Raw genomic sequence first — 20,151 nt, forward strand, 5'->3', positions numbered from 1 at the left:
CATGAGAGGCAATACAGCAGCACTAGTAATCAAAATAAAACATAAACAACAATAAACAAACAGCAGAGCAGCAAACTCTGACAGTGCAGAGGTCCAGAGTGAGATGGTCACTGTTGTGCTTCGGCCTGTTTTAGAACACATTTCTCAGCAAAAGACGCCGTGTAACATTTCATTTTCTGTTCTTTAATTGAAGCAAATCACTTTTCTATCTGGAGCTTTTTCTCAGTGACCTCCTGCTCTTTTCTCAGCCGAGTATCTTCCCTTTTCTGTGGCTGGACTGTTTCAGTGAGCGCTTTACTCCTGACAGATCACTCCTCTCACTCCGTTCAGGAAAAGGCAGGTCTGTTAGTGACCGGCTGCTGCGGATCGTCCACTCCGCTGAAATATTGAGCAGGTGGAGGAAGGAGCTGCTCCGGCAATGCGGCATGTGTTTGGAGAAGGATGAGGGGAGGGGGGGATTTGGTGGGGAAAAGATGAGTGAGAATGGGGGACAGTGGGAGATCAGAGAGAGAGAGAGAAAGAGAGAGAGTGAGAGAAAGAGAGAGAGTGGTGGAGGGATAAGCGTGAAAGATAGCTTCTAAACAAGGGAGAGTGTTTCTCTCATCCTTTTATCCTTTTATCTGTGACCTCAAAGACCCATAGGTGGGAGAAAAAGACTCTGACAGAGAGAGAGAGAGAGAGAGAGGAGAGAGAGAGAGAGAGAGTGGGCTTCAAATCCAAGAACAGATTAAGCAAGAGAGAGAATAGAGAGATAGACTGAGCGATCCTTAGATCTGAGGATGGAGAGAAAGAAAGAGAGAGAGAGAAAGAGAGAAATTGACATAGAAAGAAAGAATAAAAGAAAGAAAGAAAGAAAGATGATCGATATAGACAAAGAGTAATCCACAGATCTGAGGAAGAAGAGCGAGAGAGAGAGAGAGAGAGATCCTTAGATCCGAGAAAGGAGAGAAAGAGAAAGAGAGAGAGAAAGAAAGAAAGAAAGAAAGAAAGATCGATATAGACAAACACAATGATCCACAGATCTAAGAAAGAGAGAGAGAAAGAGAGAGACAAACAGACAGAGACAAACAGAAAATGAGCAATGGAGAGAGAGAGAAAGACAGAAAGTGATGGAAAGGGAGAGAAACTGAAATAGAGATAAAGAGAAAAAGAAATAGAGATAGAAACATTGAGCTTCAAATCCAAATGAGAGAGAGAGAGAGACAGACAGAGAGAGAGAAAAACAGCACACAAAACAGAGAGAATGGAAGATGAGCTTTAAATCGAAGTAAAGAGAGAGTAAGAAAATCAGATGAGAGAGAGAGAAAGGCAGGAATAGGGAGCGATGGGTAGTGAGAAAGAATGAGAGAGAAAAATTAAGAGCATGGATAAAGTGAGGGAGAAAAAACAGAAAGAGCCAAAAACAGACTGAGAGAGAGAGAGCGATAGAGAGAATAGAGAGGAACATGGAGAGCGACAGAGGGAGAGCTGGAGGGATTTCCGCTGCCAGTGGTGAATTCACTTTTAGTGGTTTTCTAGGACCGTGCAGAGGGCGGAATGTTCATTTTCCAAAAAGTTCCAACTCAGAACACGAGAATCCTTCTTTTCCTCTTTCTGATTCCCTCGTTACTTTCTCTCTGCGTCCATCCCCCGCTCTCTCGCTCTCCCTCTCCCTGCTTTTCTGCTATCAGTCATTTCATTCCACTCGATCCCTGCGTTCTCTCTTGCTGTTATATTCCCTCATCTCCTTCCTCATCTTCTTTCATTCTCTCTACCTCCATGCTGCGCTCTTTCTCTCTTTCTTTCTCTCTTTCTTTCTCTCTTTCCCTATCCCTCTCCTCAGCATATCTTTCTCGCTTCTTGGAAACGGCGCTGCGTTACTCTACATCAGAGCTGCTCTCTTGCCTCCTCTCTCTCTCTCTCTCTCTCTCTCTCTCCCTCTCTCTCTCCTCTGCTCGTCCCTCCCCCTCCTCCCCAACCACTCTCCGGTGCGCTCGCTCTCCCGCCGCCTGTGGATCCACCGCCACGCTTCTACAGCATCCGCCACTGCTGCCACTGCTCCGGGACTCTCCACTTTCTCCGGATCTCTCTGTCCCCCTGTGGATCTTCCTTGGGGAGGGGGAGGAAGAGGGGTCAGGACACTGGGGGGCCAGGGGCCAGGGGGCCGGGGGACCGGACAAAGGGGTTAGCTTGGTGTTGGTGTGGGGTTGGGGGGTGGGGGGGCGGCTTGCGCTCTTTCCCGTCCGGATTCTGGATTCCTTGCGAGGGTCATGCTCCTTGAGCTGAGCGGCGCTGGGATTCTGGGATTTGGCCGGACGCCGACCGCACCCCGCCGCACCGATGTGGGGCCCTTTTCCGGACGCTGGGAATGTCCGGCCGGGAGCCACACCGAACCAGCTGGATGCTCCGCGGCCCCTCAACTGGACCATCCGGAAACTGTGCCATGCCGCCTTCCTGCCTTCCGTCCGGCTGCTGAAGGTACCTGGCAAGCCTTTTTTGGGACAAGTGGGAGGGGGAAGGTCTTGCATGGGGTCTTTTAAAGCCATGTTGTGGTCATACTTTATGAAATCCAATTCTGTTGTTCCTGCCTGCTCAGAGGCTCAGAGAAGCTTCTCTACCAGAAGTTTGAAGCAAATCAGACTATGAGGAAAGAAGGGCTTCTTTCAAGCGCTCAAGATCTATTTTTTGCTCATCTTTCAAACACACTGAAAGTGAATTGGTGCGCAGAAAGGAGCGAGAGTTTCTCCTCACAGGAATGAGAGATGCCCAGGCGAAGCCAGAGAGGCAGGGGAGAGCAGGTGGCTGTGTTGGCTGGGCTGTTCTCTTCGTTATTGGATAATGATAGATGCTGTGGCTTTGGTGGTGGCATGTTGCCTGGAGTCTTCTTTCAGTCAACTCTATTAAAAAACCCTTACAAAAAAGCAGGAGCATGATGGTCTGTTGGGCTTCCCTGCCTGCCTCTGCATCCTTGCAATCCTGCACACATTCATTTTTCTACAAAACTTGGTTTTGACTCATTGTTTTATTTGGTTTAATGCTTTGCAGAGATCTTTGGAGATGGTCTCACTGTCTTGGTCTGTTTTATGCCTCTAAGTTAAGATGCAATTGCCTTCCATTTGGGGGACATTAAAAATGGTTTCAATCCCAGGAAGCATCTGAAGCTTGTGTTCACAGCCAGTGATGGTGAATGAAGTCCAGGCAAATGTTGGGACCAAATGTTCGATTAAAGCAAGCTTTAGGTTTTATTGAGGTCTTTCCTCTGGAGCTGTACAGTAAGTGCTGCTCACAGCTCCCTCTTCAGGTTTGATGAGACCAAGCAAGTGCAGCAGAGCCCATTGGTAGATCAATGCCAAGTGTTGGTACCACAATACTGGGTCGGTTTTCATTCAGTTCCCAACAAAAACTGATTTTTTAGACGTCCAACCTCTTTCTAAGCATTTATTATATACATTGATGTGATTGATGCCATGCAGCAGTTTGAAAAAAGGCACTTATTTGCACTTCCAACCTATTAAGCATTGATTACACTGTCACCATTGATGCTGTTATATTCAGAAGGCTGTTTGCACTGAAGTAAAAATATCTCAAACGAGCTCAAGCGCAGCGAGAGCCAGCTGTGTGAACATGCTAAAAATAAGCCTGGGAATGAAGCGAATTTCTATTTAGCAGTGTGAGGTGTTTGAATTGATTATACAGGGAGAATTTTTCAGGTCAGAGTTTTCTGGAGAACATATTTCCTCTTTTTGGGCTAAAAGGACAGCTTTACACACCAACATTGACTCTGTTAACAAGTATTTATAGTGTTGGACTCAGTAAATCACTGGTTTTTAGAGAAGCTTTTGATTGCACGGTGTAGGATATCTGGCCTGAAAAGGTGTCATTACTGATAGGTGTGATTGAAACATTCATTTTAAAGGCATAATTTGCACCATCGTGGGATGGTGGGAGGTATACTGGACTGCATTGATTCCTACTGTAAAGTGCTGTTGTGCAACACTTTGCTGGGCTGTTGGAATATGTGCTATAATGTGTTTTGTTGTGGATTATGTTATGTCATTGTGGACTGCATTACAGGTTATAGAGTGTTGTTGTCATATGCAATACATGTAGTTATGTAATCAGGAGACAAAATAAACATACCTGTATTCCTATACAATTCTGTACACAAGAAAAGACAGTAATCAGCTTAAAGATTGCATAATACTCTTCTCCATGATATAAACCTTCACTTTATAAGTAGACTTTGTTTATCCAACTACCCTCATTACAAAAAAGCTAACATTCTCTATTGGATTTGCATAGTTACATTAACCACCGCCAAGCTAACGGTGGTGCACATTCACTTTCCTGCACTGAGTTTTATACCATTTATGGCAACTCTGGCTTCAATATATACATTTGAAGCTTGTAAGACTTTGAAGTAGCTTTTATTTAAGTTATATGTTGCAGCTTTATAGTGAACTCTTAAGTAGTTATTGCAACTTTATTGAAGGAACCGGTTTCCTCCCTTACAATGATGATTAACATACGAGTGGGCCTACGGAACTTGTACTACTTGCACTGTACACATTTGTCATCTTCATGTTTGAAACATTTTCATATCATCGTACAAAAAAAAAGCTCCAAAATAGTGACTTTACATGAGAAGGTAAAAACGTTCTTAGCTTTTAATGTAAGTTAATGTGAAGATGTTTTATTTTAAGTGATTTTGAAGCATTTCTATTGGTCCATTTACCATGAAATGCTTGCACAGTGTAAAGGACAGCCACCAAGTTCATTTAATATGGAAAACACACACACACACACACACACACACACATATATATATATATATATATATATATATATATATATATATATATATATGTTTATTTTTCAACATTAATTACATATACAAGCCTTATTTGAATACTTGACACATAAGGCACAATTGTCACTTTTTTTCACAAAACCTGCCATCTGTTACATTGAAGTCAGCTTTTCTTTTGTCTTCATGTAATTATATGACTTCAGCAAAGCAAATAACCCAAAAGGAATCAGATTAATTTAATATTTAATAATATTGTTACATGCAACATGCAGGGTTGGGAGTAACCCATGTTGAGCCATAACACGCTCCAGTGCTGGGGTCAGGTGACCTCATCTCTGCAGTACACAGAAGGCTTTTGGTCAAACTTCCACTGACATGCACACCTGACCAAACCTCCTGACCTTTGTGGCTGGCTATTGGCATTAATGATTCATTGCAGTGTCCTATGTGTTGGGCTCTTGATTTCTGTGGTATGACAACATGGATGGAATAGCAGAAATGAGACATCAAATCAGGTTTCAGATACAGTTGTATCCAAAAATTGGTCAAATGACTTGTTTTTGTTTATTTTCTAAGTGAAAATTAGTTAACACATCCTCTCCAGAGAATACACTTCTGCAAATGCAATGTAGAATTACTGTTTATTTGCTTAATGTAACGTATTAAAAAGAAAATCAAACATAAAATGTGGCCTGTGTAGAAGTTACAGCACATTATATATTTCAGGTTTGCAGTGTTTATATTTTTGCATAGAAAATCAACTAAACATGTCATTTGACTTGAAGTGATTTGCAAATGACTTTATAAACACAAAAATGAGTGGAATTTGGAAATTTAGGGTACATTATTACAAAATCTCTAAACATTTTGTGTTGTTTGACCATCTGAATAAAATGTTCACAATTATTATTTGATGATCGCTATTATTTGCATATTTCTTGCCTTAATTCTGCATACATCAGGCCATGTGCATCGTCCAGCATGTCCTTACACATGGGTTAGCTAGTTGACTATGGAAATGAACTGAATATATTAAAACAAGAACACACTAAACATCACTGGTGCTTCTTTTGCCTCTCCAGTCTACCTGAAGTATCATTCCTCTGATTGAGTTAGCGTTTCTTGTAAACAATGTATCTCAATCCAGTACTTCAAGGCAGTAGCGTAAACAGTAATACATTTTTGGGTAAACCTGTGAAAAAGTGGGTAGGCCAACTTGCATTTTCACTGAATGTGCTTATGTCTGTCAAAGTCATAACATCAGGCTATTGCCTATGATGATACAAAGCAACAGCAGTACTGTGTACACATCAACCAAGATGCTGATAGAGATGCCAGGCATGAAAAATGTTAATGGACCATTTATTTCATACCTTTGATGACTCGATGCATTTGTAGTATGTTTGCTTTGACATTTTGACACAGCCCATTTTAGCTTCTATAGTAAAAGAGCATTGTAATATCAAATTGCAAGTAACAAATTTAGAGTCCACTGACAGCATCGTGTATATTTTTTGGGGAAATTTTGGAAATGGATAGAAAACAATATACTCTATCAGGGATGGGATCTTACAACACAACATCTTTTGACCACAGATAGAGCTTCAAATTTAAACACTAGAGCACTGATCACAAACCGAAGGCTTAAGGCAGTGATGGACAGGAATGATTTCTAAGCAGTGATTGACGGGCTGAGAAGATAAGTCAGAGCTTGGGATTGGACTGTATCTAGCACAGTCTTATCCAGCATAATCATTCTGATTGTCCATAGTACATTCAAATTTCTATATTTATTATTCTTTATATTCTATATTTTATATTCTTTCCCCATTTGATTTCCAAGGAAACTGAAAAGGAGAAAAAATTAAGCAATAAATAAAACATATTTTCAGAGAGCCTAACGTGGATGATTTAAGGGGTTTTCTGGTTGAGCAGGGGGGCACTGATTCAATGACTGACAATGATTCAATGACTGACAATAAATCAATGACTGTACGTTTGAACAAGTGGATCGAGGTGTATTGCCTCATAGACAAGGAACGTTCCTAAAAACCCCTCCTTTGTAGGTCCACCTCACTGATGTACTGTTAGAGACTGTAGCTCATCTGCACAGCGAGCATTAGCCATCCTCTAGCCCTTCATCAAGGGTCAGTTTCTGACCACAAAATCACCTTTGACTGGTTATTTTTTAGTGTTGGACCACACTGTCTCTAGCAGTGACACTGACATATGTAAAACCCAAATAACATATGGCTAACAGAGATTCTACAGTCAAAAACTGACCAGTGATGAATGCAGTAGAGCTGATAAATTGAGCATTACAATACATGGGCTACAGTCTGCAACTGTACACCTAAATAGTGAGCCTATAAAGTAGGTAGACCTCATGTGAGTGAAAGTGGCTAGCAGAAGAATATTTCTAATGAGGTGCATACTAAGCAACTGTAACCCAATAATAATAATAATGTAATGATTAATAGGTCATAATGAAACTTCAAGATTTGTAGCATTCCCTCATATTCCACAGGAAGCGAGTTCACCTGCTAAAAGACCATTTCTATGCAGTCGACGAGGCAAGCCCTCGCACCTTCAGCAGCTAATCTAAAAGTAATGAAAATACAAGTGAGAAAATTAAAGTTGGAGACCCGGGTGGTTGCGTCCGTCAAGACACAGCAGCTAATCTAATTTACTCTTACCTCCATTAATTATGAAGCAATGGGGCCAATAAATCAGCCCCTCTGACAGGGGTGTGCCCACAAGAGTGAACGCTCTAAAATATGAACATTCATCTCTTTTAGGATGGGATGCTTTCAGAAAAAAATGTAGAATGAAGGTCTTTACCTTTAACAAAGCTGAGGGTTTGTTGTTATATCATCCTTTATTAAAATGTGGTTCTTAAAGGGGTCTTTAGTAGAGACAAGGGTTACAAATATAACAGGGACAACTCAAGAACCATTTGAATGTCTAAATGACTTGTTGTATTAGTTAATGGTTCTTCTCTGTTATTTGCCTGTTGTAAATAGTTCTTTTAAAAGCCTTTTAAAGAAGTCATAGAACCTTTTTTGTACTTGATAGCAGAGGTTCCCAAACACCAGGCCATGGACCGGTACTTGGCCAGGACATGTTTAGTACTAGGCCACAATAATGCAGGAGTAAAGCACAGGGGATGCTCAACTACTTAATTATTATTAATACTCCATTGTTATTTGGGACTCAATTTGTGCCATTAAATGTAAAATGATTTAAGTAAATATAAACACAAACTTGTGTGAGGCCAGGAGGCTCTGTAAAAAGGCCAATGACATACTGTACTAACAGACCTTACACATACTGCTTTGTCTCTGGAAAGCAGGCCCAGTATCTGCATAAATGCTGCAATTAGCATATTTGATTTCCCCACATTTTACATTATTCTGTTCAGTTTATATTGTTAAGTTAAAACGTGGACAGCAAATATGGGCTAAATCGGGTGCACCATGCGCCACTCACAATCCCAGTGGCCCATTTAACCAGAGCTGAAGTCACTGTTCCACTTTGCTGTTGTCCCTTGAACCCCCAAGAATGTCAGTCCAGGAGTAGTGGAATATTTGTGACTTTCATTCCCACTATTTCCATCAAGGCAGCAGTGGATAGCACTGTCGCCTCACAGCAATAAGGGCCGGGGTTCGATTCCCTGGCCCGGAGTGACCAGGGTCCTTTCTGTGTGGAGTTTCCCCCGAGTGTTCCGGTTTCCTCCCACAGTCCAAAAGATATGGACCACTTGAAGACTCTAAAGAACCCTAGGTGTGTGTGAATATGTGTGTCTATGTCTAGCGATGGACTGGCGACCTGTCTAGTGTGTTTCCTGCCTTTCACCCAATGTATGGTGGGATAGGGTCTGGTACCCCCATGTGACGCAGGTGGATAAGTGGCTTAGAAGATGAATGTATGTTTCCAAGTTTGAGAAGAGAAATGTGTTAGATTGCAACAATTTCTGGGCAAGTTCTGCTGCCAAGGTTGACGCTTCGGTTCACTCAAACCCTCGGCCCTCTGAGGGCTACTCTAACACACTACACCTAAGCTAATAAAGTAATGGAACAGCCCTTAAAAAATGGCCCCTGGGATTCCCCGAAGGGAGGCCAAGTGGACGAGGGCTTGTTAAAACTGGCGCTCAAGTGGGCGGCATGTTTCCAGTTGTGACTGGTCACAATTGTTGCCCCAACCTTTGGAAGTACCAGTAACCAAATGTAATAATGGACAGTGTGCTCTGTTTCTTGTTATCAGTATGGTTTTGCCCAATATGTGCATGCCAAGTTTCCACAGTGATCGCGTGCATTTCGCAACACGTTTTTGCAACGGATTCCATCATCCATTAGGTAATTGACAGGCCACGAAGGGTGACATTGCTTTAGTGTTAGCTCAACTAGCAGCAGTTTAGATAAGTCTGTCAATTCGACGATAATTAAGATGAATGAGATGTGAGAGTGTACCTGGATGGCGGGGAAACCCTTAGGGAGAAGAAAGGAGGGAGAGAGAGAAGGCAGAGCAGGAGGATAACAGCTGTAGAGCAATGAGGAAGCAAAAGAGAGAGAGAGAGTTGGGAATGCTAAAGTAAGAGAGAGAATGATCGTGCGAGAGAGAAAGCCAGAGTTAGTAAGGTGTAATCTTTGTTGAAGGGTGTTTGTGCTGCTGGCAGTGCGTGTGCTGGATGCCGGGGCCTAATGCACTCGTCCGTTCCTCAGCTGCACATGGCCTGATACAAAATGCATAAGACCTGTATAATGCATATACTAAGGCATTTAAACACTCTGCGGTCCACTGTCGTGCCCACTCTCTCACATGCTAATTTAACTTTCTGCAATGACTGGATTGCATTTGCCATCCTGACTGCCTGTCCAGACTTTAGAAGAGGCCTCTGGTGCTCTGAGCTATTCAGGTGGATGAGGGAACAGCTGCTCTAACTGTGGAAAATAAACTTCATGAATTTAGTGGTGTTTGTTCAGGTTTTCGATTTTAGGCCCTGTTTCAGTACTTTTTTTAAACATGTTGTTGTCAACTTCAACTCATCACCCAGAAGTGTATCACACCTACGTTAACCAAGTGGTGGCAGAAGAGGCACAGCAAGAAGCAGATTATTTAGATTAACCTCAGTGAGCCAATCAGCTAGCTGTGCAAATTTTGTAATGCAAAGAAGTTTAAACGTAACATAAATAACATTTGTGAGTAGTTGCTTTGTCTGGTCATAAACTTGTGTGTGGTGTAGTGCCTTTCTTTTTGTTGTTGTTAGCCGTGTAGCCTTTAGCATGCTACCTAGCAAGCTAGCTGAGTAAAGTGATGAAGTGATGGTTATATCAGCAGTCATGTATAACAGATAATGTACTGTGCAATCTAAAGCCCAGCAAATTATAAGTTATAGTTTTGAAATGTTAAGCATTATTATTATTATATTATTGCTATAGCTTATAAACAGCTTTGTCCACCAATAGTTTTGGGGTTTTAAAAGAGAATGCATCAAATTGCAATGATTTCTGGTCAGGTTCTGCTGCTTAAGTAGTAATAGATGGGACATGGTAGACGTTTCTAAGTGGCCCGTGAGTGGAAGCACAAGGTGAGTGTTTCTAATTAAGTGGCCAGTTAGTGCAAGTACAAGGTGGGTGTTTCTAATAAAGTGGCCTGTGAGTGGAAGTACAAGATGGGTGTTTCTAATAAAGTGGCCAGGGAGTGGAAGCACAAGGTGAGTGTTTCTAAAAAAGTGGCCAGTGAATGAAAGTACAAGATGGGTGTTTCTAATAAAGTGGCCAGTGAGTGGAAGCACAAGGTGAGTGTTTCTAAAAAAGTGGCCAGTTAACGAAAGTACAAGGTGGGTGTTTCTAATATAGTGGCCAGTGAGTGGAAGTACAAGGTGGGTGTTTCTAATGTAGTGGCCAGTGAGTGGAAGTACAATGTGGGTGTTTCTAATAAAGTGGCCAGTTAATGAAAGTACAAGGTGGGTGTTTCTAATATAGTGGCCAGTGAGTGGGAGTACAAGGTGGGTGTTTCTAATAAAGTGGCCAGTGAGTGGAAGTACAAGGTGGGCGTTTTGAATAAAGTGGTCAGTGAGTGGAAGTACAAAGTGGGTGTTTCTAATGAAGTGGCCAGTGAGTGGAAGTACAAAGTGGGTGTTTCTAATAAAGCAGCCACTTAGTGGAAGTACAAAGTGGGTGTTTCTAATAAAGTGGCCAGTTAATGAAAGTACAAAGTGGGTGTTTCTAACAAAGCGGCCAGTTAGTGGAAGTACGAAGTGGGTGTTTCTAATAAAGTGGCGAGTGAGTGGAAGTACATGGTGGGCGTTTGTAATAAAAGTGAAAGTAGAAGGTGGGGGTTTCTAATGAAGGGACCAGCGAGTGTACAGAAAGGAGATCGAGATCAGTCCTAGTTTGCACGGCCAAGAGAGCAGAAAAATGTCTAATTGCTATAAAGGACAATCTGATTTAGCAGAGAGTTCCTCCAGCATTCGTCCACAGCTTCAGCAAACTCATCACGTCCTCACAAATATTCAGTTAGCGTTTAGCAGAGCACTATTTAACTCTATTATCTTTTCTGATTAATAATTAAGATAGCCGAGGGGGGATCCTCATTCATTGAAATTATCAATTAGTTCTCAAACCAAATGCGGGCCAATTCGAACGCCCGACCCAAATCTGATGGAAATGCTCTCGGAGTGCGCAGTGGTAATGTGTGAGCATAACTCACTGCATCATAAAAACCACAGAGATCAGGCCCCACGCTGTTTACACTCAGCGCTGCCAACGATATCGCAATCACTCATCCTGACAGTCTCATCCCTCTCGTTCTCTTCCTCCTGCTCGGTCTTTCTCTCTCTGAGTTATGCTTATGTTCTTTCTTCCTTTCTCTGCCAATGTCATGAACTAAACCCTGACCTCTCTAAGGGTGGGCAACATGATGATATTTTATAGTTATAAATTACATCACAGTGGGTCTTTGTTGGTATGTCATGGGTATCATCTGTAACTGTGGCATTAATTAAAGTAGCTGATTGGATGTCAGCCCATTATTACAAGTCAGCCCAGTATAAAATCACTTCATTTCATGTCAGTCCATTATGACAAGGTTATAACATGTCTGCTCATTATGGCATCATCTTATTATGTCAGCTCATTATGACATCATCTTATTACCTGTCAACACATTATGACATCATCTTATTACGTTTGATCTTCATTAAAGCAATAAGCCGCTTAAGGCTGTGCATTACAGCAATTTTATCACAGGGAAGGGTGTTGTTAGGCATGACGCAATCCCTGCGATAAAACAGTGGCCAACATAAAATATGATAAAATTCACAATTTTTTAGAAATAATAATAATTAATAATAATAATTAATAATAATAATCGACATAAACAATAATTCCGCCAAGAAATGTCATTCCTTTAGAGTATGGTATTGTTGCCAAGCAACCATAGATTGCTGAACGAGGTCGCCCCTTGGTGTATATTGTGGTCATTTTATGAACTTTTTAACTTTTTGTCATATAACAATGAACATAATTTAACATAGCACTGTTTGATGCAGAAACTTTTGCTATATAAGTACTTTCTGGACATCGAATGACCACCGCGAGTCTTATTTAGTACAAATACAGCCGCGCCCCTCTTCTTGTGCTGGTGCTGAATCTCAAACAGCTCCCTACATAGTGCACTACATAGCAATTTAAATACTGGATCCTGCAGCCCAACAGTGAATAATATAGCTAAGGCATAGTTATTTGGGATTCAGCCACATCCATACTCGATAAATGATGCACTGTTTGGCTGTAGAGGCCAAGAGTACTGAGCCGTTTGAGACTGAGTGAAATTTTTTGGACTTTACACTGCCATTTTACAGCTAATCATACCGTAAATACTTTAATTCAAGCCTGTGATATTAATGATGGAGTTGTTTAGCATGTTTGCTATCTTTTAATACACAGTTAATATACATTGTGATACACAGTTCAGTTGTTGTGAGGCGGTCATTGGTCTGCGTATATGGTGGATTTTACAATGCGGCTCAGCCAATAAGATTTTAGGACTGGAACTGTGTTTTGTAAAACATCATTTTTTTTACATCAGCTTATTATGACCTCATCTCATGACGTCAGCCCAACATGACATCATCTTATTACATATCAGCTCGTTATTATGTCAACCCATTATGACATCACCCTATTGCATGTTTGCTCATTATAATATTATCTGATTAAAAATGCACTTACTATTGTTACTGTACTATTGGTTTTCCTTCCTGTTAATTTTATGTTATTCTGCACAAATTTAAAACAATTGGAAAAAAAAAAATTGTAGATTTTTTCTCAAAATGTGACTGTTAGGCTGGTGCATTTTGTCCATTCAAATTTGTTTGCAAACCTTCAAAACAGTGAATATCATGATATATACTGTGTATCATCAAAAACGGTCTTCAAATATTGTGATGCTTTGCCGTCTTGCCCACCCGTAAAGGACGTTCCAGCCAAAATGAAAACTGAAACCATCGCTACATCACTACACGTGTTGTGAACATGCCTACTCGCATCCTACAGTGGTGCCGCAGTCATCACTAGAGTGAGGTTTTCTGGTTTGAAGACTAGGAAAAACCTCTTTCAGATGATGTATCATGAAGGTGGAGGATCTTTTTCAAAAACTACAAACACTTGGGGTGAATATTTGATGGAAGGCTGCTAGCAGGCTAATGTAGAAAGAAACCAGATAGCTAACGTTACTGCCAGGAAGCCGAGTATCTTTATTAGCCTCTACATTGGTGGAATTCTCATCGTAGTAGGTGGCATTCACAGTAGTAGTAGAGCACATTTTTGTAATGCATGCTGGGTATTGTAGTGAGAGAGCATTGATGAAGGAAAACAACAAAATTCTGTCAAACTGATGAGGCTGAGGGATGCAATGCTGCACTATATAATACTGCATAACATGACAAATAATATAGTAAATTATAGCTTTAGGCCAGAATGCCCCTCTGCTAATATCCTCCTTAGAAAGGTCCCAGAGAGGCCTCTTTTAGGGACACTACCCCATCTAAAACCCATTTTCCATCCATTGACTTCCTCTATGTGCTTATGTTTGCCATCAATTAGCCGAGTGAATTAATCCCGCGTCGTGTGTGAAATCGTGATTATGGCATTAATTCGTTTACAATCTGAAGCTCATGTTGGGCCCTTCATTCTCTGTCGCACTCAACATTATTTATTTACTTCATTACTTGCATATTTGCTTAATTTTTTGCTCAATTCAAAATATAAGTGGTCTTCTCTCTGTCTTGCCTCCATTGAAGACTTCTTATCTTTTCCTTTTAAAAGCCAACCTCATTGACAGTGACATGGTTGTATTAAATGCCAATATAGTCTTTAACAAAGACACATAATTATTTGGTTTTGCCATTTGGTTATTTAGTTTTGGTACGAGTGGATCAGACACAGCAGTGCTGCTGGACTGAGAATAGTCCACCTACCAAAAATATCCAGCCAACAGCATCCTGTGACCACTTGATGAAGGACTAGAGGATGACCAACACAAAGCAACAGATGAGCTGCTGTCGCTGACTTTACATCTACAAGGTGGACCAACAGGGTAGGAGTGTCTAATAGTGTGGACAGTGAGTGGACACAGTGTTTAAAAACTCCAGCAGCACTGCTGTGTCTGATCCACTCGCACCAGCACAACACACACTAACACACCACCACTATGTCAGTTTCACTGCAGTGCTGAGAACGATCCACCACCCAAATAATACCTGCTCTATGGTGGTCCTGTTGGGGGACTGACCATGGAAAGAGGGCTAACAAAGTATGATGGACTACAGTCTGTAATTGTAGAACTACAGAATGCCTCTATATGGTAACTGGAGCTGATAAAATGGACAATGAATGTAGAAACAAGGAGGTGGTATTAATGTTATGGATGACCAGTGCATTAACTTGGATGCATCTTCTAATCAATAGATTCTAATCAGACTCTGAGTCCCCTCAATGCGACTTATAATGATATTTAAGTGGAATATGATGACTTTGGCCATTTACCCTGAGGGCCACATATAAACTACATTATAATGTACAGTTTTACCCTGTCTTATGGGTTATCATTTTAAAACTGGACGTGTCTTAATGTAAAAGTCTGTCCACTTAGAGTGGTCTGAATAATTTACAGACTCTGGAATGAGGCTGGGCGGAGGACGGCGGTTACTTCAGAGGTAATCTGCAAGCAGTGGCAGATGGTAAAAATGTTTCTAGATGGAGCAGCCCAGTTCAGTTAATGTCCCAGAGGCATGTAACATTACTGCAGCTAAAATTATACCGTGTTGCTTCCGTCCATGCAGCATACAACTTAAGTCAATGACGAAGTTTCTGCAGAGTTTAAAATGGGGTTCTTTGAGCAATGCTGTAACCACGGAGGCAATGACGGAGGATGCAAGAGCTGGTTTTATTGACGTCAGATTTCAGAGTCAAAGAATTGATTTCATTGACAGTGAAACCTACACGAAACAAAATTGCATTTAGGTTTATAGCCACTAGCCACGTTTACATGCAGCCTAATAATCCGTTAATAATCTGACTAATAGCTCAGTTGGAATAGAATATGTCCATGTATACCTCAAATGGAATAGACTCATCAAATTGAGGCCATTCTGAATATAATTTCTATCTGACTGAACGAGGTTGGTAATCCTGCAAATAATCCGTGAAATAGAAGAATATTAGCCATGTAAACGCCTGTATCTGATTACATTCCCAATCGGAAAGTTTAAGTACGTTCTGTGCGTGTGCGGAAAGTTTATACCATTCAACATGGCAGAGCAGAAACTGCAGAGGAGACGAAGTTTATGCTCTGATCTTTAAAAGACGGTGGTGGGACGGACGTCCAGCTTATGTATCTCTGAACATGACGTCTTCCTCTCAGCCTTCTTGAATAAGGACATGTGAAGGACGTTTTCATGAATCTGACATCATTTTAAAGTACTTAAAAACACAAACACTGCTCACTGCTGCTTGTCTCACTCTGACTGGACTCACGTGATGCTCATTGTCATGCTAACGTCTACACTTAGCTGTACTCTTGGATCTGATTACTTGTAGTGAGCATGTAAATGGAGATTTTCCATCAGATTCTTGAGTAGAATAAGCATATAAACACCCCAGTCGTAATCTATAATCTGAATAAATTCAATTAAATTGGCAATAATCTTTACATGTAAATACAGCCACTGTTAGAAGACACATCAGAAATGCATGTGCCTGATTTTTAAAGCATTGAAAAGCTTTATTTCTAAGAAACTGTATCTGAATGAAACCAGAGGCATGGCTGTGAGGGGTTCCTGGGGTGGCCTAGGCTTCCACAGTTGGAAGCAAGGCTGCACTCTACTAATGAAAATTAGTTTGTTTTATGCTCCTATAATACAAAGTTCTTGCTTTTTTTGTACCTTTTTCCACCTCAAGCAAATAAGAGTGACCACCAAACCATTGTTCACCTGGCTGCGTGCGGCCATCAGTCACTGTTTTATACTAACTCTGCAGTGAAGCACAGGGTAGCTCATTTTTTTGTAATGCTAACATGTAAACACAGCATTTCCCTGCTTGAATGTTTCTTCAGAGTGTAGGATTTTCAATGAAATGGACAGTTTGAAAGAGCTGGCTTGGGAAAATTAATTAAACTTCCCATCACTGCTCCCAAACTACTCTCAAAGATATTTAAATCAGCGTTATGAAGTAGAATATGCATTATGAGACTTAGCATTAGTATCATTGGAAGTGAAATTGGCATTATTACAATGCAAATCTACATTATTAGAAGTAGAATCAACTTTAACACTTTAAAGTGCCAGACTTATTACATACTAAGGCTTATTATTCAGTAACTACAGGGAGCTCAATGCAAACTGGTTGAACTATTCTTGGGTTATAAAAGTAGAATCTACCAATAAATTTGGAAAAAAAGTGGTTTTAGATTTGATTTGTTTTCATTTGGGATCAGACCTTTTTTCTGCCAACTCTATAATTGGTGTAGCTGAATTTGTAACTGAACCTGTGAAGTGAGGCCTACAGACGATCAGTTAAATACTGTATTCAGTGACTTAATACTTTTCACAGCAAAGCCAAACTTTTTTTCCACCTGTAAGAGTAACTTGGCATCTTGACCGCATGATTTGGTCTCAGAAGGCCTCCTTTCGTCCAACTCTTTGATCACTGAGGTTTGAGTAACAAAGGCCTAAGCCTGTTTTGATGAATCATGGATGGGCTTTAAATGTATATATATAAAAAGGTAGCAACCCCATTCAGCTACAACACATTTGCATCACTTTCATGAACAAAAGCCCGTGGAGCGCAGCCAGTCAAGCTGAAAGCAAAGCTACCTGCAGTTCTGAGCTTTGGAGGTTTAGTTTATTGCATCTCCAAACCATTTGAAGAAGCGTCCACAGAATGGAGACGTGGCTTTTCTTTCTTTCGGAGATCAACAAAAGTGTTTTGTTTTCCTCACCACATTTCTTTGAGGCTCAAAAAAGATCACAGTAGTTAATCTTTAGTGTAAAAATGAGGAAAAAACAGCCTGAAACAGAAATAAGACCAGGGATTAGCAATGCTAGCTATGCTAACACTACTGAATTCTGTGTTTTGTAAACAGTGCTGGTTTTCGGATTTAGTGTTTGTGAGTGTGGCACCTGACGGCTCATGAACAGAAACTCGTGACAGGAGTGGAGAGAGCTTTAAAAAACACTCAAAACCTAACTTGCAAGCTCAATGTTATGCTAGCTTCCCTGCTGAAAAGAACAGCATGCATTCCATGCTAGTCTAAACTGGTTTATATCCATCTGGTGCTGGTTTAGCTGGTCACCCAGCACAGTCATGCTGATCACCACCAAAACCAGCACCTAAAACACAACATATGCTGGTTTTGGTGGTGATCAGCATTATAACTTCCTTTGCTGCTGACCAGCATACCAAACACAACATATGCTAGTTTTGCTCGTTACCAGGCATGCTGGTCTTTTGTGGGGTTTTTTTTGGGTTTAAGGACCCAAATTGGAGTGGTTAACAAACACCAGTTGCTTGTTTATTATTGGTCAGTTTCTGCCCACAGGACAGCTGCTGACCAGGTATTATTTGGGTGATGGACCATTCACTGTATAGCAATGACATTGACATGGTGCTTTTGCTAACTGTAGACCAGCAAGTTTAGGGGTTCTAACAAAGTGGCCGGTTAGTGTCAGTGGAAATGGACAATTATCGCATGCTGGCGAAAACATGGTCCAGCGAGTCCGTTCTGATTCAGTATCCATAAAAAAGTGGGAAAAACAGTGTGACTGGTTATTTTACAAAACTAGCGTTCCTGCATTTAGCGCAAAAATTGGGGAATAAAATGAAGAAGCTAAGGTCACTTTATCCTCTTCACTAGTTATCGTTAAGAGCGCAGAACATGTTATTAGTAAATTAGAGCAGCCTCTCCCAGTCCCAGTGTTGTTTTTTAATGGAAATTTTCCATTCGGCGCCTCAGAAGAGCGACTCCCTGCCGGATGCTAAATGGAGGATTTGGAATTAGCTTCCCCTCATTGGCGAACGGTTATTGCTGTGAAGCGGGCGGCCCTTTGAAGTCGGGCCGGAAGTCTTCTCTTTTTCTCTCCCTTTTAATGCATGCTCTGTTTAATGTGCCGGGTAGCCGTGTCAGACAGATCCTCAGCGGGATTTTTGCGGGGACCAAGGAAATCCCTTCCTTTTTCCAATCTCTTCCTCGTCCTTTCTCTCCGGCTTTCTTTTCTTTGCTGCTGTCTGGGTGCGGTGGATCAGATCGGATGGAGAGATGGGTTCTGGATGCGCCATGAGTGGCGCTGACAAGAGTGTGTATGTGTGTGTGTATGTGTGTGTGTGTGCCGTTAGCACTCATCCCCTCGTTGAACAGTCATTTGTGTGCTGAGGGTAAATGGAAAGTGTGAACATGGTTAACTACACGCCACTTTCAATGCTTCTTCACATATCCACATATCCTTATATGGCCATATATCAAAGGGTCAGTCATGTATTTCACAATATGTGTACATATATGTAACAAAGATTATATATATATGTGTCTGGTGGGTGAACACATATGCATGATAAATGGATTATATATATATATACATATATATGTATATATATGTGTGTGTGTGTGTGTATTTAAATAGAGCAGGTATTATTTGGGTGGTGGATCACCACTGCTGCAGTGGTGGTGTGTTAGTGTGTGTTGCGCTGAGTGGATCAAACACAGCATATATTGGCCTGATAGGTGGTGAAAACATGCATAATATATGAATCCCATATATACTGTTTATACACTCACATATATACTGGATCGTACACATTTTTTCATACAAACACTGAAAAAATTTTAAAGCCAAAAAAAATTAAATACACCAGCAACATCTATGCAATATTATTTTCTATTATATATTGTTAAATGTGATACATACATATGTTTAGATATGTTGAAATATGGCTGAAATGTATGTCTCATTTTTGAAAATAGCCAATTTCAAATAAGTTGGCATATGTCACCTATATGTCCATATATGACTAATATAAGTTGGATATAAGGGAAATCCATATTTGATAATATATGTCTTGTATTTGAAATCCATATATTGCCATATATCAGTTTTCTATATGGGACATATAGGAAATGTTGTAGAAAAACATATCGAGCTAGCTTATACATATACTGCAACAAGCTATAATGTAGCAGTCAACAAGCATCAGTTGCTAGCATCTCGCTCACTTCTGTTTGGTTTTGTCAGTCATGTGTCCCATTAGAAACTACCCTGGACTTTTTTGCCCCAGTTAATTTCTTATTTTTTCAGAACAGTACTTCCTGAGGTTGAAGGCTTAGCGGTTCTCTCCATCTCGCTCCCAGCTGAAATGTCTTAATTCTCACTGCCATTCTCAAAGTCCATCCTAAAAAAGGCCTTACAGTGCAGTGAAAAAACAAAGTAGTGTGCCAAAGTCAAGTCAGAGACCACCGTTCATTTATTTAATTTCCAGTCAAAACAGCCATTAGGTACAAGTTATTCTTTTTTCAGAATCAGGAAAAAGGCAGAAAACCTATTTCACATAAAATCGCAGAAGCCTCAACAACTAAATATAAAGCCCTTAGCCTTTATTACAGTTTCCATTCTTTACACACCTCCAAATTTCAGTCTTCGAAGTGGGTTTTTCTTTTTATGCTTCTCACAATCCAGATAATCCCAAACACATTTAACAATGTTGAGGTCTGGACTCTGGGGTGGTCGGTCCATTGTTCTGAGACCACCAGCAGCTTCTTTGATTTGTGAATGTCATCCTCTTTAGTCTTTCTCCATTTCTTAGTAACAT

General features: G+C 40.7%; 1 protein-coding gene across 1 annotated transcript in view; it reads left to right on the forward strand.

Annotated features, from left to right (window-relative positions):
• Positions 1-2,198: 2,198 nt before the first annotated feature.
• trpm3 (transient receptor potential cation channel, subfamily M, member 3) overlaps positions 2,199-20,151 on the forward strand; it is a 193,677-nt gene continuing 175,724 nt past the window's right edge. The window contains exon 1 of the mRNA XM_036598475.1: positions 2,199-2,457. Coding sequence (XP_036454368.1) covers positions 2,320-2,457 — 138 coding nt within the window. The 5' untranslated portion in view covers positions 2,199-2,319. The remainder of the gene's footprint in view (positions 2,458-20,151) is intronic.

The sequence above is a fragment of the Colossoma macropomum genome, unplaced genomic scaffold (genome assembly GCF_904425465.1).
Source record: "Colossoma macropomum unplaced genomic scaffold, Colossoma_macropomum, whole genome shotgun sequence".
In the NCBI taxonomy this organism is placed as follows: domain Eukaryota; kingdom Metazoa; phylum Chordata; class Actinopteri; order Characiformes; family Serrasalmidae; genus Colossoma; species Colossoma macropomum.